This window comes from Manacus candei, unplaced genomic scaffold, assembly GCF_025592945.1.
Source record: "Manacus candei isolate 608988 ecotype Guabito, Panama unplaced genomic scaffold, ASM2559294v1 h1tg000121l, whole genome shotgun sequence".
NCBI classification, from domain to species: domain Eukaryota; kingdom Metazoa; phylum Chordata; class Aves; order Passeriformes; family Pipridae; genus Manacus; species Manacus candei.
In genome coordinates, this window is record NW_026138169.1 from 83,470 (window position 1) to 106,636 (window position 23,167).

A 23,167-nucleotide genomic window follows, 5' to 3' on the forward strand; every position below is an offset into this window, starting at 1 on the left:
CCCACACGGCCAATTTAGGAACCTGCCGTCCGTTGTTTGCTCATTAAAGACCGTTCACAGCGCCCGGCCTGTGCCTGCTTGGGGGTCTGGGGGGTCCGGGGGGGATCCGGATGGGGGACAGGATTAGGGACCCCATGGCCATGGCACTGGGGACAAGTGGTGCCCAGGAAGGTGCTGGGAGCAGAAAGAGCCCTGACATAGGGACACAGAGGGGACATGGAGGGGCATTTGTGGGGACATGGGGACACAGAGGGGACACACGTGGGGACATGGGGACACAGGGGGGACACATGTGAGGACACAGGGGGACATGGGGTTACCTGGGGACACGGGGGACACACCTAGGGACATGCATGGAGCTGTGGGGACACAGGGGGGCATGGAATGTGTGGGGACATGAGGACACAGCTGGGGACGTGGTGACGGAGGGGGACACTGTGGGGACACGGGGCTGGCCCTGCCACCACATGTACATCCTCTGCTCGGATGCACAAACACAGACAGGGGGATGCAGGGGGCTTGCGGTGTCGGGGGGGCTCTGTGGTCTCAGGTGTGTCACAAGGTGGGGGGGAGCCTTGGGCTCCAGGAGGGGTCCCACATGTCCCAGCGTAGTTTGAGGCTCTCTAAGGTCCAGAGAGGGCTCAGGGGCTCCCAGAGAGGTCACAAGGCTGCACGAGGGGCTCTCAGAGGGTCTCTAGGGAAGTGCTAGAGTGGTCCCGGCGGTGTCCCGGGAGTGCTTGGGGGTCCCGAGGGGAATTTTGGAGGAGCCCGAGGAGGTCCTGGGGAGGTTGCAGAGGGGTCCCAGGGGGTCCGAGAGGGTTCCAGGAGTGTCCAGGGGGTCCCGGGGGGTCCGGGAGGATCCCGGGGGGTCCAGAGGGTCCCGGGGGGTCCGGGAGGGTCCGGAGGGTCCCGGGGAGTCCGGGGTGTCCGGGAGGGTTCCGGGGGGGTCCGGAGGGTCCCGGGGAGTCCGGGAGGGTTCCGGGGGGGTCCGGAGGGTCCCGGGGGGTCCGGGAGGGTTCCGGGGGGGTCCGGAGAGTCCCGGTGTGTCCCGGTGTGTCCCGGCGGTGCAGGGGGCTCCGCCCGCCGCCAGGGGGCGCTGTGTGGGAAACAAGTCTGACGGGGGCGTGGCCAGACCCGTTGCCATGGCGACAGGAGGGGAGGGCATGATGGTTTCCATGGTGGAGAGGGGGCGTGGCCACGCTCGTTGCCATAGTCGAGGAGGGCGTGGTCACGTCAGTTGCCATGGCAGCGTGGGCGGGGTCCAAAGGCCGGCCCCGCCCGCCGGGGGGACGGCGCAGGCGCGGTGGGTCCGAGCGGTCCTGGCCCGGTCCCGGTCCCGGTCCCGGAGCGGCGGCAGCGAAACGGGGGGAGCGGAGCGGCGGCGGCCGCGGCCGAGCGGTGAGTGCGGCGGGACCATCCAGGGGCCAGGGAGGGACCGGGCAGCGCCGTCGCCATCGCCCGCATCCCCGCACCGGCCGCCGGCGCCGGCCGGGGGGGCCGCGGGGCCTCCGGGAATGGAGCGGCGGGGCCGGGCCGAGAACACGGCCTGAGAGGCGAGGCCGGGGGGCCGCGGGGCCTCCGGGGATGAGGCGGCCGCGGGTGGTTTGGGGTGTCTGTCCGGTGCCGCCGGGGATGGAGCGGCCGCGGCCGGGCCGGGAACGGGGCCGGGGCTGAGCGGCGGGGCCGGGTGGTCCCGCGGGGCCGGTGGCGGCGGGGCCGGGCCTGACTCAGCGACAGCCGTTCCTGTGGCCCGGCTGCGGCTCCCGCGGGGCCACGGGCACGGCACGATGCGGCCCCGGTACGGCGCGGTCCCGTACGGCACCGGCAGGCCGGGAGCTGTGGACCCGGCACCGCGCAGCACCGGCCCGGGCATCGCCGCCGGTCCCGGGCATCAGCGGGGCCTGGGCGTCACCCGGGGATCCCCGGTCTGGGGGGTCCTGCGGGCCCGGGCCGCCGCCGGTCGGGCAGTGCCGGTGCCGCCGGTGCCGTCCCGCCGGTGCTGATGTGGGTGACGCTCCCGGGATGCTACCGTGGCGGTCCCGGGCGGCAGGCGGCTGTCACCGTGACCCACCGAGCGTGACGCGCTCCCGGTGCTCGGACTCATGGCGGCAGTGTCACCGGCACGGCCGCGGTGTCACCGGGACGGATTGTCACCGGTGCGGTTGTGGTGTCACTGGCGCGTGCGTGTCGGGATGGGGCCGGGCCCCTTCCCTGTGCTCCCCCGCCGTCCCGGGGACAGCCAACCCCATCTCCCGCCCGGGCCTTCCCGAGCGGGTCCCCCCGCCGCGGTCGGAGCGCACAGACCCGGCCCCCAGCGCCGCCCCAAGACCTCCCCCGGTGTGATCGGGGTCCCGGGGGTGTCGTGAGCCCTCACTGTCCGTCCCGTCACGCTGTGGGGACGCGGTGGGGACAGCGCTGCCCGGCGGCGTGGCACGGGCAGAGTGTCCCGGCCGGGAGCGGGAGCGTGTCCCCCGCCCGCCCCGGCTCTCCCGGCTCGGCTCATCCCGCGGCGCTCGGCATTAATATTTCAGGAGCGGGGGGGAGGGCTCCTCTCTGCACATGCTCCCGCCGCCGTACCGAGTTATTTAGGTTAGCGGGAGCCGAGCGGGGCGGGGGGATTTGCTCGGCCGGGCACCCACCCCGCGTTCCGGGCGCCGGCACCGCGCAGGCATCGCCGTCGGGAGCCGACAGCTCCCGGTGCGTGAGCGGCCGGTTCGCCTCGTCGGGACGGGCACTGCCGCCGGGAGACAGGGAAGGGTGCTGGGGATGGAGCCGGTGCGGGGCTGGGGATGGAGCCGGTGCGGGGCTGGGGATGGAGCTGGTGCGGGGCTGGGGGCTGCCCGCGCCCGGCAAACCCACCTGTGCCCACCGCAGCGCAGGCTGGGGAGCGGGGATGCTCCGCTCGGAGTGGGGGGAAGTGGCACTGGGGGGACCCCTGGGGGGGGACAGCGGCGAGTGGCCACCCCCGACTGGCACCCGGGCCACCGTGCCCGCTGCCAGATCCCCGGCAGCCCCGCGGCGGCTCCGCACGGCGCTCAGCCCCCACCGGGCTGTCTGCCACCCCCCTCGTGTGTTTGTCACTTGAGAAGCCACCGGGACGGCTCCCAAAATAGAACCCGCCAGTCGCAGCAGCCCAGTTCGCCCCGGCACCGCGGTGCTGCCGGGCCGGCACCGACGCGCCGCCCGGCTCTCGGTGCCCGCTGTCGGTGCCGCCCTCGGCCGCCGCGGTGGCACGGCCGCCCCGGCGCTGGCACACGCGTCCGGCCTCACTCTGCTCCCGTTTGTTTGGGCAGAGCGGCCCGGGGGCTGCGCCGTGGGACCGGGCCCGGACGACCTCTGCGTGCGCCCCGGCTGCGCCGCGGGACGGGCACGGACACAGCCCGGGGCCGTGATTATCAGCTCGGGGCCGGACAATTAAAATGCAGCGGTAAGCGTCCCCCGCCTGGCCGGGCGCCCGGCAACAGTCCCTCTCCCCACGGCCTGCCGGGAATCGGGGCTCAGTTCTTATTTTCATTAGTTTTTTGGCACCAGCCGGCGGCAAACCGGCCGGGCCGGAGGCTCCCGGCCCTGGGCGCGTCCATCACCCGGCGTCGGGGCGGCAGCGGGTCGGAGGGTGCCGCAGGCCCTGCCTGCCCTGTCATTACACCGGGGCGTGCTCGGCGCTGCGCCGGGGGCTTGGAAGGTGTTTGGGAGGTTTGGGAGGGTGGGGATGGGTTGGGTGGCACCGCGTGCCCCGGCCAGCGCGTCCCCGCTCCGGGGTCAGGACACGCCGGTGCCTGGCGGGGTCGGGGTTCCCCCGAAGGGGTCAGGGTTCTGCCGGCGTGTCACGGTTCTCCCCGCGGGCCAAGGTTCTCCCCCGGGCTCTCACGTGTGCCGGCGTGTGCGGGAGTCGGGGTGCGGCTGGTGGCGACACGTAGGGCTCGCCTGGCACCCTGACACCCCAGTTCATCCCGCTGGGAAACCCGTCCCCGTTGGGGCCCCAGGGGGTCCCTGCCCGGTCCCAAACGCGGGCAGGGGGCCTAAGAGCCGTGGGCGGCCGTGTCGGGTCCCACCGGGCATCCCCCGCTCCGCTGGGGCACGGTGCGGCCCCGCGGCTCGCGGTGGGTCCAGCTCTGTGGCGGCAGCTCCGCTTATTTGGGGAAGGGCCGGCGATGGCGGGGGTTTGTCGGCGGCTCCTGGGCGGCGTGGGCGGGCAGCCCCTGCCCCACGCGGCCCTCTGCAGCCCCCGGCCCCGGCGCGGCGGTTCCCGGCAGCCGCGGCACCGCAGTGCGCGTGGCTCTGGCTCAGCGCCGCGCATGACTCAGCTCTGCTGCCGGAGCCAGGGAGGGGGAGAGGGGCAGAGCCTGGGGGGACCCCTGCCCGCACCCCGCTGGCACGAGGCCGCGGGACGGGCGCGGGGGGGGCTCTGGCTCTCGCCGGTGCCGGGAGCGGTCGGTGCCCACCGCGCCGTGCCGGGGATGGCGGCGGCGCGGGGACCGCGGTTCCAGAGGCTGCGGCGGCGGCTAAAAATACCGATACCCGCCCCCGGCTGCGTGCGGTGGAACGGCGGAGCGGGCCGGGGGTCCCGGCCGCGGCGGGGGGCGGTCGGCTCAGCTGCCCGTGGGGTTCAAGCGGCCACGGCCGCGGCCGTGCGGCATCGCCGGTGCTGAGTCACCGCGGTGCTGAGCCCGAGCGTGGGGGGGCTGCGGCCGCCGGCACCTGTTCCTCCCCAAACGGGCACCGGGTAGGCGGCAGCGCCCCACAGCCCCCCGCCAATGCACCCCCAGCGCCCCAGGGCGCAGCCGTGCAGTGGCAGTGCCCCCCCTCGCCCCCCCCGGGCTGTGGCAGCGGGAGGGGGAGTGATGGGGATCGCCCCCCCCAAGCCCCCGCCTGGCAGCTGGCCCGGGCCCCGCAGCCCCCCTGGCCAGGGAGGGAAGCGGATTAACACCGCCGCTGCCACCGCTGCTGCGCGGGGGGGGAAAGGGGCACGGGGACCCTCGGCCCCGGGGAGGGGCAGCAGGACTGGGGCCCTCGATCGGTCCCTGAGCTAAAGCATTTTGTGGGGGGCAGTGGGATGGGGGCTCGGTGCCCACCACTCTTTGGTGGGGCTCCCCTTGCTGTGCAGTGCCGGGGCCATGGACAGGGGGTCCCAGAGCCCCCCACCATCTGGGCGCGGGCCTGTGGCCATGCCTGCCGGCAGATGTTGCCCCTCTAAGCCCTGCTCTAATGGACCCCAATCCCGATCCTGGCCCCAGCAGATTAGGCAGCACCGGGGGCTGGAGGGGGGGCCCTAAGCTGCTTATGGGCAGCAGCCCCCGGGAGCCCCGTGGCCTCACACAGGGCAGCAACATCCCCCCGGTGCAGAGGCAGTGCCCTCGGCAGTGCCCGTGACCCCTCCGTGGTGCCCACGTCCCCTGGGATGCCCTGCCCGTGAGCAACATCCTGCACTACATCTGTGTCTTGCTCCCAGTGGCACCCTGTGACCCAGCTCCTCTGGGTACCCCTGCTCAGGGCAGGGGTCCACCCAGCCGAGTGGGCCACCATGGGGCTTCTGGAGACCCTCACCCCTCCCTGTCACACCCCTCCTGCCTTGTTTGTGGGTGCAGCTGAACGGGGGGGTCCCACAGGTCCCATGGCAGCCTGGCCCCAGCATCCCCCAGTACTGGAGCCCGGGTGGGATGTGTGCCCCAGGTTCCAGTGCCCCCAGTGTGAGAGCCTGTGTGGGATGGACAGCCCGGGGTCGGGTTGCCCGGGGTGCCGGTGTGACCCCTGTCTCTCCCAGCTGGGGCATGGCCGTCAATGTGTACTCGACGTCGGTGACCAGCGAGAACCTGAGCCGCCATGACATGCTGGCCTGGGTCAACGACTCCCTGCAGCTCAACTACACCAAGATCGAGCAGCTCTGCTCAGGTGGGCTCGGGGGGGTTGGGGACACGGAGGGGGCGGTGTCTCGGTGCCCCCAGCCCCCCCTGACCGTGGCGTGGGCTCGGCACAGGGGCTGCCTATTGCCAGTTCATGGACATGCTGTTCCCCGGCTGCGTGCACCTGCGGAAGGTGAAATTCCAGGCCAAGCTGGAGCACGAGTACATCCACAACTTCAAGGTGCTGCAGGCCGCCTTCAAGAAGATGGGAGTGGACAAAGTAGGTCCATGGGGATGGCGGGGCTGTGCCACGGGGGGCTGTGCCGTGCCGTGCCGTGCCGTGCCGGCATCCCCGCCGTGCCGGGGGCCGCACGGGGGGCACGGCCCCACCGGTCCCTCTGTGTGCCCCCAGATCATCGCCGTGGAGCGGCTGGTGAAGGGCAAGTTCCAGGACAACTTTGAGTTCATCCAGTGGTTCAAGAAGTTCTTCGACGCCAACTACGACGGGAAGGAGTACAACCCGCTGCTGGCGCGGCAGGGCCAGGACGTCGCGCCCCCCCCTAACCCAGGTGATCACATCTACAACAAATCCAAGAAACCCATTGGCACTGCAGGTAATGTCCGGGGCCCCCCGGCGAGCGCTGCCCCCGCCCCCTGCACCCCACGGCCAGGCGTCCCCCCGAACCCCTGCCTGCACCCCGCTCTGCTGCCTGCCTGCCTGTAACGGGGGGGCTGGGCGGGTCTGCAGGGGCAGCGGGGCAGTGGAGGGGACAGCAGGGAGCTGGGCCAGGCTCAGCTGCCTCCGTCTGCCCGCTCACCCCGGGCTGGGGGTGGTTTGCCCCCCTTGGCTGCCGTCCTCCTGTGCTGTGCCACCACGGTGCAGCTCCCGTGGGCATCGGGGGCTCCCTGTGCCAGCCACACGGGAGCATCTCAAGGGCTGGGACTCCCCCCAGATTGCACAGCAAACCCCAACCAAGCCACGAGCACCCCTGGGGGCGGTTGGGGGTGAAATCTGCCAGGGGAAACAGAGGCAGGGGGGCTGAAAGCAGGAGAACCTGAAGCCATGGCTCTGCCTGCCCTTGCTGCCCGCTGCTGCCTCCGGGCATGATGCAAGGGGAGGGTCCCCGCTGACAGCCCCCCCCCAGCATTAACCCACCGGTCCCCATGTGCTGTCAAGTCCCCCAGAGAACTTCCCCCACCGGCCCCAAGAACACCCCAAACCCAGCCCGCCTCGGCAACGTGCCCAGCGGCATCCTTCGGAAAAACTCGCCCGCCGCCCGCAACGGCGGCACCGAGGCCGACGCGCAGATCCTGGAGCTCAACCAGCAGGTAGGGGCGACCCTGCCGGGGGGGCTGGGGGACACCGCAGGGTTGGGGGAGGCCCTGAAGGCTCCGGCCATTTCCCTCTCCCGCAGCTGATGGACCTGAAGCTGACGGTGGACGGGCTGGAGAAGGAGCGGGATTTCTACTTCAGCAAACTGCGGGACATCGAGCTCATCTGCCAGGAGCACGAGAACGAGAACAGCCCCATCATCACCGGCATCGTCAGCGTCCTCTACGCCACGGAGGTGAGCACTGGGCACCACAGGACCCCCGGGACCCCCGGCTCCTCATCCTGTTCTCTGGGCATCCCTGGGAGGGGTCGGACCCCTTCCGCACGGCCGCTTCCCGCCTCCTTCGCTGCCCCGGGTGCTGGGGGGGTTTGGGCTTTGACAAAGCCCTGGTGCCATGCTGGGGGGGGTCAGTGTGCCCACCTCTGCCACCCTCGTGCCAATGGCCACCATATCTCCCTCAGGAGGGCTTCGCTCCACCAGAGGATGACGAGCTGGAGGAGCAGCCGCCAGAGGACCAGGACGAGTACTAGCCCCGGCCCGCGCCCGTGCCCCCCGCGCCGCCCCCCACCATAGACATTCGAGGTCCGAGCCCGTGCCTCGCCCTGCACTGTCACATGCCATCGCGGTCTCCGGCAGCTCCGGGGGAACCCCCCGGCTCCATAACCAGCCGACGTCCCCCGGGCGAGAAGCGCGGCCGCGCCGGGGCCGGGGCTGGGGCCGGGCTCTGGCCCCACGCTGGGGCCCAGCCCAAGCCACCCCCTCCCCATATTTATTTCCGTTGTCCCCTCGGTGTGAGCGAGTGCCGCGGCCGCCCCGGCGTCGCGCCTGCCCGTGTGAGAGCGAGACGGAACACCGAGTCCTCGGGGGCTGGCCCGGGGTGCCACGTGCTGCCCGCCCTGCCAGGACCCCCACGGGACCCCGAGACCCCCGCGGCAGGGTGGGTGTGCCTGGCAGCCCGCGGGGGCGGGAGGCTGTGGTGTGGAGGAGGGAGGTGTTGCTTCAGGTTCCTGGGAAGATGAAGAGGAGACCCCCGCCCTGTGCAGCTGTGGCAGTGGGGGGCACCTGCCCCCACGGGGGTCCTAGAGCAGGAGCCTGTCCCTGCTATGGGGTGGGGACAGCGGTGGCCCTCTCCCCTCGCCCGTGGCCCCCTCGGAGCCGGGGTCCGGGGTGGGTGCCCGCGAGGGCTCGCAGCGCCCGCCGCCCCGGCCGCCGTGTCCCTGTCGCATCGCTTGTCTGGTCCATCACTCCGGTCGCAACGCTGCATCTGTGTTCGGTTTTATTTAAATAAACTCGTGTGGTAACACCATGTCCTGCCCGTGCTGGGGGGGCACCAGGGGGTCCTGCTCCCTAGCCTGGGGGTCCCTCCGTGCTGCCAGGCCACGCCGGGTGGCGGGGAGCTGGAGCTGCGGGGCTGCTGCGAGTTGGTTCCATTTCGCGTTAATAATTTATTGTTGCGGGTATTTTGGGATATAAAATCCCGGAGACGCCCCAGCCCCCGCTGCTGCCTCGGCATTGGCAGAGATTGCGGGGCGGGGCGTGCGGGAAGGGACTCTGCGTGACTCACAGCGGCGAATGGATGCGACACAGCCTGATGAAGTGGCGCGCGGATAAGGCGGAGATTAAATCTGTCTTTAACCAGCCACGTCAGGGGAGAGCGCGAACGCAGTCCCCCACTACCACAAATTATGCAGTCGAGTTTCCCGCATTTGGGGAAATCGCAGGGGTCAGCACACCCGGAGTGCAAGGGATGAGCCTCGCCCTGGGAAAACCACCTGCCTGATCATGGTGTCTCCCCTGCCAGGTAAGTATGACTCCACCTCCCCAGCCCCGCCGGGCCCGCCCCGCGCACCCACCCCGAGCACACGCTCACCGAGGACCCGGCCCCGCACCCGTGCGGCCCCGCGCTCCCCCCCGTCCCGCACGGCCCCGCCCCGCCAGCAGCGCCCGCGGACGCGCGTGGCCGCGGGGTTTGTGTGCGGGACGTGTCCCGGCGTCCCCCGCGAGCGGCGTATGATTTGCATGGACACGCCCCCCATCTCCGAGGCCCCGCCCCGGGCCCCGCGCGCAGGGCAGCGCCCCCTGGCGGATCCTCCCAATGGGTTGGGATCCGTTGGATCCCTCGGAACGGAGGGAAGCGGGGGCTGTTCGTTCAACGGGCCTTTGGTTGGGCAGTTCGTGCCGGGGGTTAGAAAGAAACTCGGGAAGAGAGAAGGAGCCCCGGGGGCGGTTGTTTCCCCAGTGATGTCTGTAACCACAGGGAAGAGCGAGAAGGGAAGGAGAAGAGCCGGGTGAAATTCCCAAATCCGTTGTCAGCCGCCCCAACTGACGTGCAGGGTCAGGGAGGAGGCAGAGGGTGAGGTGGATTTGGGGGGCGAGGGTGGGGATTAACACCCCTCCAGGAGGATCAAGGTGCCTGTTGCAAACAGGAGGGGCACTGGGAAAAGGAGTGTCCTGAACTGCAAACGGACAGAAGGGAGAATCAGAAGAGATGGGATTTACGGCAGAAATTGGGCTGGACCGAAGGGGACCGGTCCTCAGGCCAGTCCTCAGGTTCCAGGTAAGCTGGGGAACGGAACAATGGATTTTCCAGTGGACACTGGAGCAGCTCATTCCATAGGTCCCGGCCCTGAGGGACCTTTAGCAAGAGGAAAGTGGGTGTTGTTGCTGTGAAATTCCTCCGGGACAGGGAATCCCCCAGACCGTTTCACAGCCCGTGGAGTTCACGACTGGGAACACAAAATGAACTCATGGCTTTCTCCACAGGCCGAGTGTCCTTCGCCATTGCTTGGGCAGCATTTGCTGGGCAAGTTAAAGGCACAGTTGACTTTTCCTCAGGACTCTGTCCAGCTGCATATTCCTCTAGAAAACCCCTGGAAAGCACAGCTCTGCCCACTCACCGAGGGAAACCTGCAGACAAGGGAATCTCCAGTGAAGTTTTAGGTGCAGTTGTACCATTGGTTTGGGCTCTGGGAACCCCGGGATGAGCGAGAACCCCGAGTCTGGTAAAAACTGAACTGAAACCAGGAGTCAAACCAGTAAGAAAAGACCAACACCCCAGAAAATTAGGGGTCTGGAAAGGACTGGAGCCGTTAATAGAGTAATTTTTAGAGTTTGGGTTGCTGCCAATCAGAATGTAACACTCCAGTCCTGCCAGTGAAAAAGCCTCAATCCTCAGGATATAGAGCAGTGCAGGAGTGATGGGAAGGTAATGCCTGGACACCTGATGTTCGTCTGGAATTGAGCCGAGGAAGGAAAGTTTGCACCAGATCATACAAAGGAAGAGGACAGAGAAGAGGACTGTGGAGGACCAGGAACCAGAATGGGAACGATTCCGGAAATGGAAAACTATGTACAGCGATTGAACGGACTTTATGATTCGGGCTTTACAGTTGTTGTGCATGTACCCATTGTGTGTTCCCCCAGAATTTGTACCTTCCGGGCACGGCCTGGCCTGCTCACCTCCCTGCTCCTCTGTTTCTCTGCCGAGTGGCTGGAGAGGCTGCGGCAGGAGACAGCCCCCACTCCTCCCCCGGTCCCTCCTGTGCTCCCCCCCTTTTGCCCACGGCCCAATCCTGGTTTGTCCCCCCGCCTGTCTGTCTCCTGCTCCACCCTATGTTCCAGCCCTTTCCCTCCGGATGAAAACCCCGCGTGCGTGCTGGAATAGAGATTGTGCCTGCACCCCACCTTTGTGTCTGGGGTCCGTGCTGTGTCCTGGCCCCATTCCCCTCCCCCCTTTCAGGCCGCGGCAGAGGACAAAGGGGAATACTTGTAACCGCTGACTGGTCCCTGAGAAGATGAGGGATGCCTCAAGAGATCCATGTCGGGGCAGGTCCATTGCTGCTTTTCGCAGATCAGAAATACAAATATCTGTCAGTGTCCGTAAATACCTTTTCTGGTTGGCTGGAGCTTTCCCCTGTTCCACCTATAAGACAGAAAAGGGATTAAGGGTTGTTGAAAGAAATAATACCCGGAAGGAACAGAAGATCTGTCGTAGTTTGTACGACCCCGAGTTGTGTCAGAGCATCGGGGGGGGCGGTGCTGCCGCCGGAGGGCGGAGCCTCGCAGAGGAGGAGGGCGGGGTTATGCAAATCATACACCGCTCGCGGGGGACGCCGGGACACGTCCCGCACACAAACCCCGCGGCCACGCGCGTCCGCGGGCGCTGCTGTCGGGGCGGGGCCGTGCGGGACGGGGGGGAGCGCGGGGCCGCACGGGTGCGGGGCCGGGTCCTCGGTGAGCGTGTGCTCGGGGTGGGTGCGCGGGGCGGGCGCGGTGGGGCTGGGGAGGTGGAGTCATACTTACCTGGCAGGGGAGACACCATGATCAGGCAGGTGGTTTTCCCAGGGCGAGGCTCATCCCTTGCACTCCGGGTGTGCTGACCCCTGCGATTTCCCCAAATGCGGGAAACTCGACTGCATAATTTGTGGTAGTGGGGGACTGCGTTCGCGCTCTCCCCTGGTCAGATGGTGAAAAACAGAAATATCCTGGGGAAAAGGAGGGTTATAGTGATAGCGCAGGCAGTGTTGATCTGCTGGAGAACAGGAGGGCTCTGCAGAGGGAGAGACGGGAAGGATCCAACAGTGTGGGTTTAAACAAGGCCAAGTGCCGACTCCTGCACTTTGACCACAACGACTCCCTGTGGCACCACAGGCTGCAGATAGAACAGCTGGAGAGAAAGAGACCTGGGGGTGCTGTTCGACAGCAGCTGAACACGAGCCAGAGTGTGCCCAGGTGGCCAAGAAAGCCGTCGGGACCTGGTCCGGATCAGGAACAGTGTGGCACCAGGACCAGGGAAGTGATTCTTCCCTGCACTGGTGAGGCCCCCCCTGGAGTGCTGTGTCCAGTTCTGGGCCCTCAGCTCAGGAAGAATGTCGAGATGCTGGAGCAGGTCTGGAGAAGGGCAACGAGGCTGGCGAAGGGTCTGGAGCACAGGTCTGATGAGGAGCAGCTGAGGGAACTGGGTTGTTGAGCCTGAAGAAGAGGAGGCTCAGGGGAGACCTCACTCTCTACAGCTCTGACAGGAGGTTGGAACCGGGTGGGGTTGGAGCCAGGCTGGAGCCTGGGGCTCTTCTCCCAGGCAACCAGCAGTAGGACAAGAGTATGGTCTTAAACTGCAGCAGGGGAGGTTTAGGTTGGACATTGGGAAGTTCTTTACAGAGAGAGTGGTCAGACATTGGAACGGGCTGCCCAGGGAGGGGATGGAGTCACCGTCCCTGGAGGTTTTTAAGAAGAGACTGGATGTGACACTGGGTGCTCTGGGCTGGGTGACAAGGGGGTGTTGGGTCATAGGTTGGATTTGATGATCTCTGAGGTCTTTTCCAACCCAGTTGATTCTGTGAATGGGAGCCCTGCGGCCGCAGGCATCACCCGCTGGAGGTGGCGAGGGGACAGCAGAGAGCCTGGCACTGGATGGGGACGTAGTGAGGGACAAGGAAGCCGCAGGACGTCGGACCGTGGGTGTAGGGGACGATCCCCAAGGTGTCTGGGACCCTCCGGAAGGGCAGGAAGGCAGTGAGGGGAGCCCAGTCTCCCAGTGAGAGGCCGGGGAATTGCTGGAGGTCCTGGAGCATCCCGGGGCGCCCTCTCCGAACAGGCACTGCCGATGCCCGGGAGACGCATCCACATTCCCGGTTGGAATTGGCCAGTGGGCGGGGCCGCGGAAGGGGGTGGGGAGGTGCCGGTGCCCCTCGGGAATGGGACACATCCATACCCGAGTAGGGGTATTGAAGTGAAGCAGCCCAATGGAGACCAGTTACTGCGAGAGCCTCGCAGGCCATAAAAATGTTGTTGTGCAGTTGCCACTCTTGGTTCGATCTGTCTTTGACCACGAGACCAGGGGAGAGCGCGAACGCAGTCCCCCACTACCACAAATTATGCAGTCGAGTTTCCCGCATTTGGGGAAATCGCAGGGGTCAGCACACCCGGAGTGCAAGGGATGAGCCTCGCCCTGGGAAAACCACCTGCCTGATCATGGTGTCTCCCCTGCCAGGTAAGTATGACTCCATCTCCCCAGCCCCACCGCGCCTGCCCCGCGCACCCACCCCGAGCACACGCTCACCGAGGACCCGGCCCCGCACCCGTGCGGCCCCGCGCTCCCCCCCGTCCCGCACGGCCCCGCCCCGACAGCAGCGCCCGCGGACGCGCGTGGCCGCGGGGTTTGTGTGCGGGACGTGTCCCGGCGTCCCCCGCGAGTGGTGTGTGATTTGCATGGACACGCCCTCCTTCTCTACGAGGCTCCGCCCCTCTCGGTGAGAAGCGGCTCTGCTGGTGGCGGGCATTTGTGTGACCCCGCCCCCTCCGCTGAGGCCCCGCCCCCGCCGGCGCTGAGCTGAGCTGGCGGTGGCTGCGCGCTCTTCTTGGCCCCGCCCCCTATTCCTGGCCCCGCCCATCTCTGCATGATTCCGCCCCTCTCCGCCTGGATCCACTCCTGTCCAGCCTTGCCGTGCCGGGCCCGCGGCTCCGGTTCTCCGGCGTTGCCGGTGCCGGGGGGGACAGCCGGGAGCTCCCTGAGGCGGAGCCGCCGGGGGGGCGGAGCGCGGTGTCCCCGCCCTGAGTGGTCACGTGCCCCGGCGGGGCGGGGCGGAGACGTGGCACCCGGCGCGCGCGGCTCGTGTTCCCGTAAGCGGCCAATCAGCGGCGGCGGCTCGCGCAGGCGCCTCGGCCCCGCCCTCCGGCGGCGCCGCTCGCGCTCCCGGTGTCGATGGTGGCGGCGGGAGCGGCCCCGGCCACGGCCACGGCCCCGGCCGGCCCCGGGCGCTGGGAGGTGGTGCGCAAGGGCCGGCGCGGCCCCGCGGGAGGCACCGGCAGCCGCCGCGCCCTGGGCGAGGCCAACGCCGGCCGCGCGCTGCCCCTGCCCGGTGAGTGTCCGCGGCCGCGGGGCCCCGGCGGCCCGGGCGGGGGGTTCTGAGCGGGGCTGGGGGGCTCGCGTTGAGCTGGAGCGGGTCCCCCGTGGTCCCGTCGGGGTCTGCAGTGTCGGGGGGAGCCTTTATGGAGCGGGCGGGGGTCCCCGCTGGGTCCCGGGGAGCGGATGCTGGGCGGTCTCGGGGGGAACGCAGGGGGTTCCCCGTGGTTCTGCCGGGGTTGGGTGGTTTCACGTGGGTCAGGCGAGGGTCCCCCGGAGGTCCGGGGGTGTCCGCTGGGGCGGTGGGGTCTCGGGAGATGCTGCGGACCCGGCCGTGGGCCCCTGCCCCCGTGGGCAGCGCGGGGCCGTGGGTGGGGGTCCCCCCGTCTGTCCGTCGTGCCGGGGTCCCTCTACCCCCGTGTCACCGTGCCCTCAGCCACCTCTGCCCTCTCCCGCCCCCAGCTCCCATCGCCACCTCCAGCACCATCTTCCAGCTGGGCTTCGAGCGGGCGCTGCGGAAGCAGAACAAGGAGCAAGTGCCCCCGGCTGCGGCCCCGGAGCCGCCGCAGCGGAAGCAGCACCCGGGGAAGAGCGGGAAGAAGCCGTCGGGCAATGCCACCAGCACCAAGGCGGGCAGGAGCCGCTCGCTGGAGGAGGCCCTGCGAGCTGTGAGTGTGCCCAGCCGGGCCCCGACCCGCTGCAATGCCAGGGGCCGCTGTTCCCGGCCCGTGTTCCAGCTGCCCTGGGTCCATTCGATCCGGCAGGAGGGGGCACACGGAGCACAGGGCCCTGCATGGGTTCATGCATGGGCATGGGCTCGTCCCCTCTTGGGCCAGCTGGGAGGAGCTGCCTCGTGCTGGAGGCAGGAGACAGAGCGGCAGGAGGTAGCTAGAAGGGAATTTCTGGTTCCTCTTCTCACCCACTCCCTGTCTGTGTCTGGGAGGAACCCTGAGGAAGCCTCGTGGTGGCTGGAACATCCTCCCTGTCTCACCGGTGGGGCCCTGGGAGCTGCTCTGGCAGCTCCTTCGCTCTGGCTGGGTCTGGGAACCTTGTCAATGTCTGTCCCACTTGTCTTGAGCACAGCAGGCTCCAGAACTGACCCCAGATGGGCTGTATTGGGGTGACATGTTGTGGGGACAGTGCCTGGCAGGGCCCTCCACAGCCCACTGGGCTTCTCCCCTGCCATCCTGGGACTTCTGCACCCCCCTGCACGGGGGTTCCCTCTGTCCCCCAGAGTGCTGGTGGTGGGCACAGGACCCTGCATGGTTCCCTTGTTCCCTGGGAGGGCAGCAGAGCCAGGGCTGTCCTGGTGCTCGGGCTGTGAGACACCACGTGGCTCTGCCAGGTCACTGATGGGGGTTTTGGGTTTTGTTTCCTGCCCTGGCAGCAGCTGGTTTGTGTCAAATTCCTTTTGGAAGGTGGGGCTGAACCAAACCTGCCCGGGGGCGCCCAGCTCACTCTGCCAAGCCCTGGCAGTGGAATCTGCTCACAGGGAACGTTGGGCTCTGGAAAAGCTCACGCAGAGTCCGAGCCCTGCGGCGTGCCCTGACACATCCCTGACAGATCCGCCCCTCTGAGCCCGCGGATAATCCGGGTGTACGAGCAGGGAGTGAGCGTGTCTGGGTGGCAGGGGGGGCTGGAGGGGACAGGAGCTGCTGCTGCTGCACTCCTGCTTTGGCACTGCCGTGTTGTCCATCGGGTGGATCTGGGTGCTCGTGGTTGTTTCCTCCCTGGAGCACTCCGGGCACGGAGCTTTTGGCAGTGCCCACACGGACCAGCCGTGTCCAGGATCACCCCAGGCTGATCCTTGCCCAGCTGCAGCTGTGAGCGAGCCCTCGGCAGTGCTGGTGTGTGCCATCATGTGCCAACGGGCTCCTTGGCCCTGGCACAGAGCCGGCTGCCCAGAGTGATCCCTGGGAGCCCCAGCAACTGGGGTTTTCCAAGCAGGAAGGGTGTTGTTCCCAGGATGGAGGCCCCACACTCCCGTAGGAGCCAGAGTTGACTTTCCCTTCCCCTGCTTTTTGTCCAGTTCCGTCCGTCCCGGGCTGACTTTGTCCGTCTGTCCCTTCCAGCTGGACCTGGCAGATCTGCAGAAGGAGCTGGAGAAGAGCCGGAGCGTGTTCCCCGAGAACCCCTCCGTGTGGGTGAAGGACCTGGCCGGGTACCTCAACTACAAGCTGCAGGCACCCCAGAGCGACCCCGTGCTGAGCCAGCACCCCCACGGTCCGTGTCCCGTGTCCCGTGTCCCGTGTCCCGTGTCCCGTGTCCCGTGTCCTGTGTCCTGCTGCCGGCCGGGAAGGGGCGGGGCCGCAGTCCTTAATTAGCGGAACGGGGAGGATTTGCTTCGTTCTGGGCTGTCCCCACAATGAGCTCCCCTTGGCCACACACACAGTGGAACTGCCTGTGCCCTTGGCAGACGGGAGGCTTCCCCAGTCACCCCTTCCCCGTGGGGACCCATGACCTCTGCCTGCTGCCGTGGAGTCTGGGGATCCACTCTGGGTGTCCAGAGGGGTGTTGGGGCTGGATGTCCCCGTCCCTCATGGCCTGGTGGTCCCCACTCGCACTGAGCCTGTGTTGCTCGGGATGGGGAGGGGGAAAGGAGCAAAATACCTTCTTCAGGCCCGTGTCCATCCTGCACTGCTGGTGTCCAACGGGAAGCCATCCCTCGGGGCTGGATTAGCTTCCTCTGGACCAAAATCCCTGAGGAGGAGCCGGGTGCTGCCGGGGGTTGAGGACGAGGCGCTCCCTGTGCCCGCCTCGTGCCGGGCCGGCTCCTCCAGCTGCTGGAACTCCCCAAAACGGGGTCTCACCAAACTCCTTCCTCCCTCCCTTGTCTCACCCCAGACTATCCATACAGCCTGGCGAGCAAGGAGCTGAGGAGCATCATCCGGACCCTGCTGGGAAGGGCGTCGGGAGTACTGGAGCTCTTCTTCGACCACTGCATCTACACCATGCTCCAGGAGCTGGACAAGGCCCCGGGTGAGCACCGGGCTCCCTCTTCTGCCCCTGGGGGCTGCTGATCCCCCTCACCTGCTTGGAAGCTCTTTGGAATTGCTCCCTGGAGAAGGGGAGGGGTGACACACCCCTGCCCACCGGTGCGTGGTGAGGGGCTGTTCCTGCCTGGAGGGCTCGTTGCTGTCCAGGGCATCAGGAATAGCAAGAAACAGTCCTTAGGGAACAGGCAAGGTGGGGCTTTGCTTTGGGAGCTGTGTTGGGATGTCCCTGGGGAAGAGGCTTGGCTGTCACCAGGTTGATCTCCCAGGGAGCATGGGGAAGTGCCCTGGGAAGTGCCTGGACTGGGGGCTGTGAGGGAGAGCCCCAAGGTGGCCATGGCTGAGCAGGACCCCCCTCTCTATTCCAGGGGAGTCTCTGCATGGATACAGGATCTGCATCCAGGCACTGCTCCTGGACAGGCCCCGGATTGCCACCACCAACCTGGGCAAGGTGAGCTGGGGTCACCCAGTTTTGTGGGTGCTGCAAACCCAGTGGTGCTGCTCCTCCTCCCACCCTGGGGGTGCCCTGGAGCGGCTGGAGGATGAGCATCCCTGTCCATGGGAATTCCTTTGGGAGTGGTCAAGGTTGTCCTATGCACGAAGCCCTTCTGCCTCCCTGTCCTCCCCACGCAGAGGGACTGGCATCCCAGTGCATTCTGCCTGCCCTCCTCGACAGGGCTGCACCCCCTGGGCTGGGTTTTGGGGTTCCCTCTGTCCCCCCAGTGTGGTTCCTGGCCTCACTGGAGCTGTGAGTCCGTCCCAGGGGCCCTGCCCTGCTCTGGAGGCTGCTCCAGGGCCTGGGGCAGCCACCACAGTCCCATGGCCTGGTGGCTCTGGGCTCGCTGGGGTGGGGTGGGCTGTGGTTCATCCCCACTAATGTGTCCCATCCTCCTGCAGTACCTGGAGGTGCTGCGCTCCCACCAGAACCGGCCGGCCAAGTGCCTGACCGTGCTCTGGGCGCTGGGACAGGCCGGGTTCACTGACCTCCACGAGGGCCTGAAAGGTGAGAGCCCCTCCCTGGCACTGCCAGGGCATCTCTGCTCCCGCTGGTGGTACTGCTCTGGGGTGGGAAAAGGTTGGGAAAGACCTTTGAGATCCGAAGAGCAGCTTCCTGTGGCCGGGAATGGCTGGATCCTGAGAGGAGCCATCCTGCTTGGAAGGACGGGGGTTGTGCTGCTCGCTGTTCCCCTGCAGCTCAGCTTCCCTGGAGCCCCTCCCGAGGGATCTGCCTGTCCCGGTGCAGGGACAGCCCAGCTGGACCCCTCCCACCTCTCCCCACAGTGTGGCTCAATGTGATGCTCCCGGTGCTCGGCATCAAGTCCCTCTCCCCGTACGCCGTTTCCTACCTGGACCGGCTGCTGATGTGAGTGACCCCCATTTCCCACTGGGTAGCACTGCCCCTCGCCGGCCCCCACAGCATCTCAGGGCTCTGTTCTGCAGGATGCACCCCAACCTCACCAAAGGCTTCGGCATGATCGGCCCCAAGGATTTCTTCCCGCTCCTGGACTTCGCCTTCATGCCCAACAACTCACTGTCACCCAGGTACGCCGGTCCGTCCGGGCACCCCATCCCCCAGCGTGGCTGTGCCACAGGGTGGGCCCTGTGCCCCCTGTCCCCCCGGTGCCCCCTGTCCCCCCGGTGCCCCCTGTCCCCCCGGTGCCCCCTGTCCCCCCGGTGCCCCTCGGCAGCCCCCGCTCTCCCCCAGCCTGCAGGAGCAGCTGCGGCGCCTCTACCCCCGCCTGAAGGTCCTGGCGTTCGGCGCCCGGCCCGAGGCAGCCCTGCACACCTACTTCCCCTCCTTCCTGTCCCGAGCGACGCCCACCTGCCCGCCCGCCATGAAGAGGGAGGTGAGCCCTGCACGGGGGGCACGGGCTGGGTTTGGTGCTGCCGTGGAGCAGGGCAGGCACGTGCTGTCACGGGGATGGCGATGGCAGGGCGGGGGTCCTGCCACCCACGCCCAGGGGCTGGGAATCACTGGATCAGGGGATGATTTGGGTGGGAAGGGACTGTAATGACCATCCAGTTCCAGTTCCTGCCATGGGCAGGGGTGCCAAAGTTGAGTTTCGTGCCCTGGGTGTGGGGGTGGGAGGCTGTGCTGGGGCACTGCCTGGGGCACAGGGTGTTCGGTGTGCTGGGGTGAGGGTTGGTGTAACAACCAGCCGTGTCCCCTCCCCAGCTCCTGACCTCCATGAGCCAGTGCCTGAGCCTGGACCCGCTGAGCTTCAGCGTCTGGAGGCAGCTCTACACCAAGCACCTCGCTCAGTCCAGGTCAGTCCATGCCACAGCTCCATGTGGGCCCAGCACCCACCCACAGAGCCTTTGGGACTCCTAAATTCCTTCTGGGAGCTCCTGCCCAAGCCCCTTGTTCTCTTCCCCCCCACCAGTTTGCTGCTGAACCACCTCCTGGAGTCCTGGGAGAGCTGTAGCAAGAAGGTAGGAGGTCCTGGGGTGGGATAATGTCCCCGTGCTGCTGCAGGGGCTCCATGTGCCAGCAGTGTCCCCGTGGGACTGCCCTGCCATGGCAGCTCAGGGGTCTGTGAGGGGCTGGGGGTCCTGACTCAGCTCCTGCTGTCCCTGAGGTGCGTCAGTCGCTGCAGGAAACCGTTCGCTCCTTCAAAGTGACCAACGAGGAGCTGGTGGCCAGAGGGGCCGGAGGGGGCCAGGACGTGGCTGCCTGTGACGCCGCCTGCAAGGTGAGGGGCGGCAGTGGACGACGGGCGGGCGCTGCCCGGTGTCTCTGGCTGGATTTTGGCTCCGTGCTGGGGCTGTGAACGGCCCCTCCTGCTGCTGGCACGTGCCAGGCCGGGGCCCCACAGCGGGGCACACACAGGACATGCCAGGACAGATGTGCTGGCCCCTGTCCATCCTCCCAGCTGCCCGGCAGATGACACTGGTCCCCACCGGGACACCAGGGGCGGGTGCTGCTGGAGGGCGGCGCGGCCGTGCCGTGCCACTGTGGTGATGGTGATGGTGACAGTGACGGTGACAGTGACAGTGACAGGGCCTCATCCTCCCGCCCAGGAGCTGCTGCACAAGATGAAGGGCCGGGGCTTCCCTTGGTCACAGCTGCTGCTCGTCCTCCTGGTCCTCGCCACCGGCTTCTTCCTGCACGACGTCCGGACACACGGCTCCTTCCAGGGTACGGCGCCGGCTCCGTGTGCTGAGAGGCACAGAATGAGAGGGATCCAGGCTGGAAAAGGCCTCTGGGAGCATCGAGTCCATCCGCTCCCCCAGCGCTGCCAAGGCCACCACTGACCCTTGTCCTCAAGTGCCACATGCACACGGCTGTTAAATCCCTGCAGGGATGGGGATGCCCCCCTCCCCTGGGCAGCTGTGCCAGGGCTGGACAGCCCTTTCCAGGAAGGAATTGTTCCTAATTTCCAACCTAAACCTCCCCTGTCACAGCTCGAGGCTGTTTCCTCTTGCTCTATCAAATATCTGGGATCAATCCTGTGGCTGCTCCCCCGAGTGAAGCCCCTGTGTCCCTGCCTCCCTCCCAGGTCCATCCCGTGGCTGCTGTGAGCAACGGGCCTGTCCGTCTGTCCAGCTGGGGGCACTGGTGGAGACAGGAGCTGCAGACAAACCCCCCTGGCCTGTGTCCCCTTAGGAGAGTCCCTCGGGGCTGCCCCAACCCCCCCTGCTGGGCTGCAGAGCCCTCAGGGACAGACAGACACGTGTCACTACAGAGCCCTCGGGGACAGACAGACACGTGTCACCACAGAGCCCTCAGGGGCAGACAGACACGTGTCACAGCAGAGCCCTCAGGGACAGACAGACACGTGTCACCACAGAGCTCCTGGGGACAGACTGGCACGTGTCCCATCAGCCAGGAACCGCTCAAGGAACACTCTTGTCTCTTCCAGCCTCCTCTTCCGCACGGCTGCTCCGCTCCTCTGGCGTCCTGCCCGCCTCCCAGCTGGCCTGGCAGAAGGTGTCCCACGGCTGCCTCGAGGGCTACAGGTCCGTGGCACTGGCGTGGGTGGGTGGCAGATGGCGGGTGTGAGGGGTGAGGCCATCCTGCAACATGATGGGGGCTCAGGAGGGAGCCGGGAGCTGTTCCCAGGCCTGCCTGGGAGCACTTCCAGCTCGGCCGAGAGTTCTCCTCTGTCCACCCTGCGGTGGCAGCTCCGGTGCCCCGTGGTGGTGCCGGTGGTGCCCTGGTCTGGCACTGCCCTCACCAGTCCTCACTCCCGTGCAGGTGGCTGGAGCACAGCCTGGCCCACCACGGCTCTGCAGCCGTGTCCGTCCTGCGGCCGCAGCTGGAGCTGCTCTGGGACACGGGTGGTGAGCTGGCCCGGGATGTGTCCCAGCAATGCTACTCCCTGCTCTCATGGCTCCAGGGCAGCCTGCCCTGGCTCAGCGAGTGGGTAAGGGGGGGTTCCTGGGGCTGGAGGAGACCAGGAATGCAGTGGGGGGCTTATGGGAGGGGGAGTGCTGGGGATCTGGGGAGGGGGAGGCCCTGCTCCACATCTCCAGTGCCATTCATCCCCTATGGTGCCCCCCTGCTCTGACTGCTTCCAGTGGCTGTCAGGGCTGACAGGGAGAGGGCTGAGAGAACTTCCTGCTGTTGGTGTCCTGAAAACCAGTGTTTTGGTGGCAGTGGGGTGATGTCAGTGTTGCACAGAGTGTGGGTGCCCTGTTTGCTGTGTGCTGGAGAAGGGGGGAGGTGGGGAAGGGCTCAGGGGTGAGATGGAGCTATCAGGTTGCTGGGACCCCAGCCCCGGACCTGCTGGGGGGTTTGATGCTCACCCCACACCTGTCTCTGCTCCTGCAGGTCCAGACCCGGCTCCCCGAGTCCCTGCTGCACTTCGGCGAGTGCGTGCGGGAGCTGCTGCTGTTCCTGGTGTGGAGCTGCCTGGTGCCGCTGCTGCAGGGCCTGGCCTCGGCGCTGCAGCAGGGCTGGCAGCGCTGCCTCGACTCCTGCAAGTGAGCAGAACCCCGTGGGGGCCCCCAGGGTCCCTTGGGCTCCACTCCCCCAGGGGCTCCTCAGTGTAGCAGCCACCTCTGTCCCTGTTGGGGGATGGCTCCTCGTCCTGCTCCTGGGCACGGGGCACCAGGGCCAGCATCACCCTGCCCCAGGGGCTCCTGTATCCCCCCTGTGTCGCCCCTCCTGCCTCTGGCTCCCTCCCCCATAACCCCTTCTTGCTTTTCCAGTGGGGACGTGACATGGGAGTGCGTAAGGGACCACCTGACGAGTTTCACCTATTCTTCTTGGATTTACCTGCAAAACACAACCCTGGCCCTCAAAAACTGGGCCCTGGCCATGATTTCTGGACACTGAGCTGCTTTCTGGAGAAGGTCACGCTGTCTCCCGACATTCCAACTGCCAGAGGGTATCCCAGTGCAGCTGGATGGGGGATGGAGACGTTGAGGGCGATGCCTACAGGAACTTTGGGTCAAATCGGGGCTTTTGGGGGAGGTTTATTTTCTGGGGGACTGGGGAGACACACATACAGGTTTTTTCCACACCCTGTGACTGCTTTGGCTTTCCCTGTCCCTCTGTCCCTGGTGGGTGATCCCCGTCCCCTCGTGCTTTGCCTGCTCACAGGATCAGGGGTGGACACCCGGAGCCCCCACCCACCCCCACACCCCACCCCTTCCCCCTGGTAAATGAACCGATTTATTTTATTATTTTTTCCTTATAATTACTCCACGTGCTTCATTTTCTTTTCTTACTGAAGATGCCCGCAGGGTGAAGGGGGTTATCCAGAGCCCCCTGCGCCCCATCCCCAGCACATTTTTGGGGGGAAGGCACCGTTTCCCCTCAGTGAGCGGGGCTGTGTTGCTCCTTCTCCGTGTGCAGCAATACAAAGGAGCCGCTGGCGCCGCGTGGCCCCGCCCCGCCGGGTTGGCTCAGGGGGCAGAGCGCCTGCCCGGCGTGTGGGAGTGGCGCGTTCGAGTCCCACCTCTGCCGTTTTGTTGCCGCCGTGTCCCTTTGCCGCGCGCACAGGTGTGTGTGCACTACCTGTGTTCCTGAGCGCAGGTGTGTCTGCGTAGCTGCGTGTGCACACATGCAACTGTGTACGCGACTTGCCTTACACAGCATGGGCACGAACACGTCTGTCCCTGTCTGTGCACACACCTACCTGTGCTCCGTGTACGCGTGTCTGTGCACACACCTGTGCTCCGTGTACAGGTGAGCACGGACAGGTGTGAAGG

At 67.1% G+C, this 23,167-nt stretch overlaps 2 protein-coding genes and 3 non-coding genes across 8 annotated transcripts; 3 read left to right on the forward strand and 2 right to left on the reverse strand.

Annotated features, from left to right (window-relative positions):
* The first annotated feature begins 1,262 nt into the window (after positions 1 to 1,262).
* MAPRE3 (microtubule associated protein RP/EB family member 3) lies at positions 1,263 to 8,480 on the forward strand. 3 transcript variants are annotated; one of them, XM_051770666.1, is made up of 7 exons: positions 1,263 to 1,398; positions 5,762 to 5,889; positions 5,975 to 6,120; positions 6,253 to 6,454; positions 7,018 to 7,169; positions 7,256 to 7,408; positions 7,636 to 8,480. In XM_051770666.1, exons 2-7 carry the CDS (start codon positions 5,769 to 5,771, stop codon positions 7,702 to 7,704), a joined length of 843 nt encoding a protein of 280 aa, XP_051626626.1. In that variant the 5' UTR covers positions 1,263 to 1,398; positions 5,762 to 5,768; the 3' UTR covers positions 7,705 to 8,480. The 3 variants fall into 3 exon arrangements, with proteins under 3 accessions (XP_051626626.1, XP_051626625.1, XP_051626627.1); XM_051770665.1 differs by lacking the exon at positions 1,263 to 1,398 and adding an exon at positions 3,285 to 3,427; XM_051770667.1 differs by lacking the exon at positions 1,263 to 1,398 and adding an exon at positions 3,285 to 3,427 and having other exon boundaries at positions 6,253 to 6,409.
* A 339-nt stretch (positions 8,481 to 8,819) lies between these two features.
* Positions 8,820 to 8,983, reverse strand: LOC127462219 (U1 spliceosomal RNA). Its single transcript, XR_007900355.1, has one exon. It is a non-coding gene; the product is annotated as a U1 spliceosomal RNA (small nuclear RNA).
* A 2,485-nt stretch (positions 8,984 to 11,468) lies between these two features.
* Positions 11,469 to 11,632, forward strand: LOC127462225 (U1 spliceosomal RNA). Its single transcript, XR_007900360.1, has one exon. It is a non-coding gene; the product is annotated as a U1 spliceosomal RNA (small nuclear RNA).
* A 1,375-nt stretch (positions 11,633 to 13,007) lies between these two features.
* LOC127462226 (U1 spliceosomal RNA) lies at positions 13,008 to 13,171 on the reverse strand. Its single transcript, XR_007900361.1, has one exon. It is a non-coding gene; the product is annotated as a U1 spliceosomal RNA (small nuclear RNA).
* Positions 13,172 to 13,814: 643 nt separating this feature from the next.
* On the forward strand, positions 13,815 to 22,656 carry TMEM214 (transmembrane protein 214). Of its 2 annotated transcripts, none has more exons than XM_051770634.1 (17): positions 13,815 to 14,031; positions 14,478 to 14,683; positions 16,088 to 16,238; positions 16,860 to 16,994; positions 17,377 to 17,459; positions 17,906 to 18,011; positions 18,290 to 18,371; positions 18,449 to 18,550; positions 18,714 to 18,855; positions 19,185 to 19,276; positions 19,393 to 19,441; positions 19,588 to 19,701; positions 20,030 to 20,147; positions 20,872 to 20,968; positions 21,207 to 21,375; positions 21,783 to 21,934; positions 22,163 to 22,656. In XM_051770634.1, the coding sequence occupies exons 1-17, from the start codon at positions 13,875 to 13,877 to the stop codon at positions 22,287 to 22,289; spliced, it is 2,082 nt and encodes a 693-aa protein (XP_051626594.1). In that variant the 5' UTR covers positions 13,815 to 13,874; the 3' UTR covers positions 22,290 to 22,656. The 2 variants fall into 2 exon arrangements, with proteins under 2 accessions (XP_051626594.1, XP_051626595.1); XM_051770635.1 differs by having other exon boundaries at positions 19,597 to 19,701.
* The last annotated feature ends 511 nt before the right edge of the window (positions 22,657 to 23,167 follow it).

Bases quoted from the DNA above. Each gene is read 5' to 3' on its own strand.
- TMEM214 (XM_051770634.1), top strand. From the start codon at position 13,875: ATGGTGGCGGCGGGAGCGGCCCCGGCCACGGCCACGGCCCCGGCCGGC. The intron at 14,684-16,087 runs GTGAGTGTGCCC...TGTCCCTTCCAG, and splicing joins TGGAGGAGGCCCTGCGAGCT to CTGGACCTGGCAGATCTGCA. The intron at 18,372-18,448 runs GTGAGTGACCCC...TCTGTTCTGCAG, and splicing joins TACCTGGACCGGCTGCTGAT to GATGCACCCCAACCTCACCA.
- MAPRE3 (XM_051770665.1), top strand. The intron at 6,455-7,017 runs GTAATGTCCGGG...TGTGCTGTCAAG, and splicing joins GAAACCCATTGGCACTGCAG to TCCCCCAGAGAACTTCCCCC. The intron at 7,170-7,255 runs GTAGGGGCGACC...CCTCTCCCGCAG, and splicing joins TCCTGGAGCTCAACCAGCAG to CTGATGGACCTGAAGCTGAC.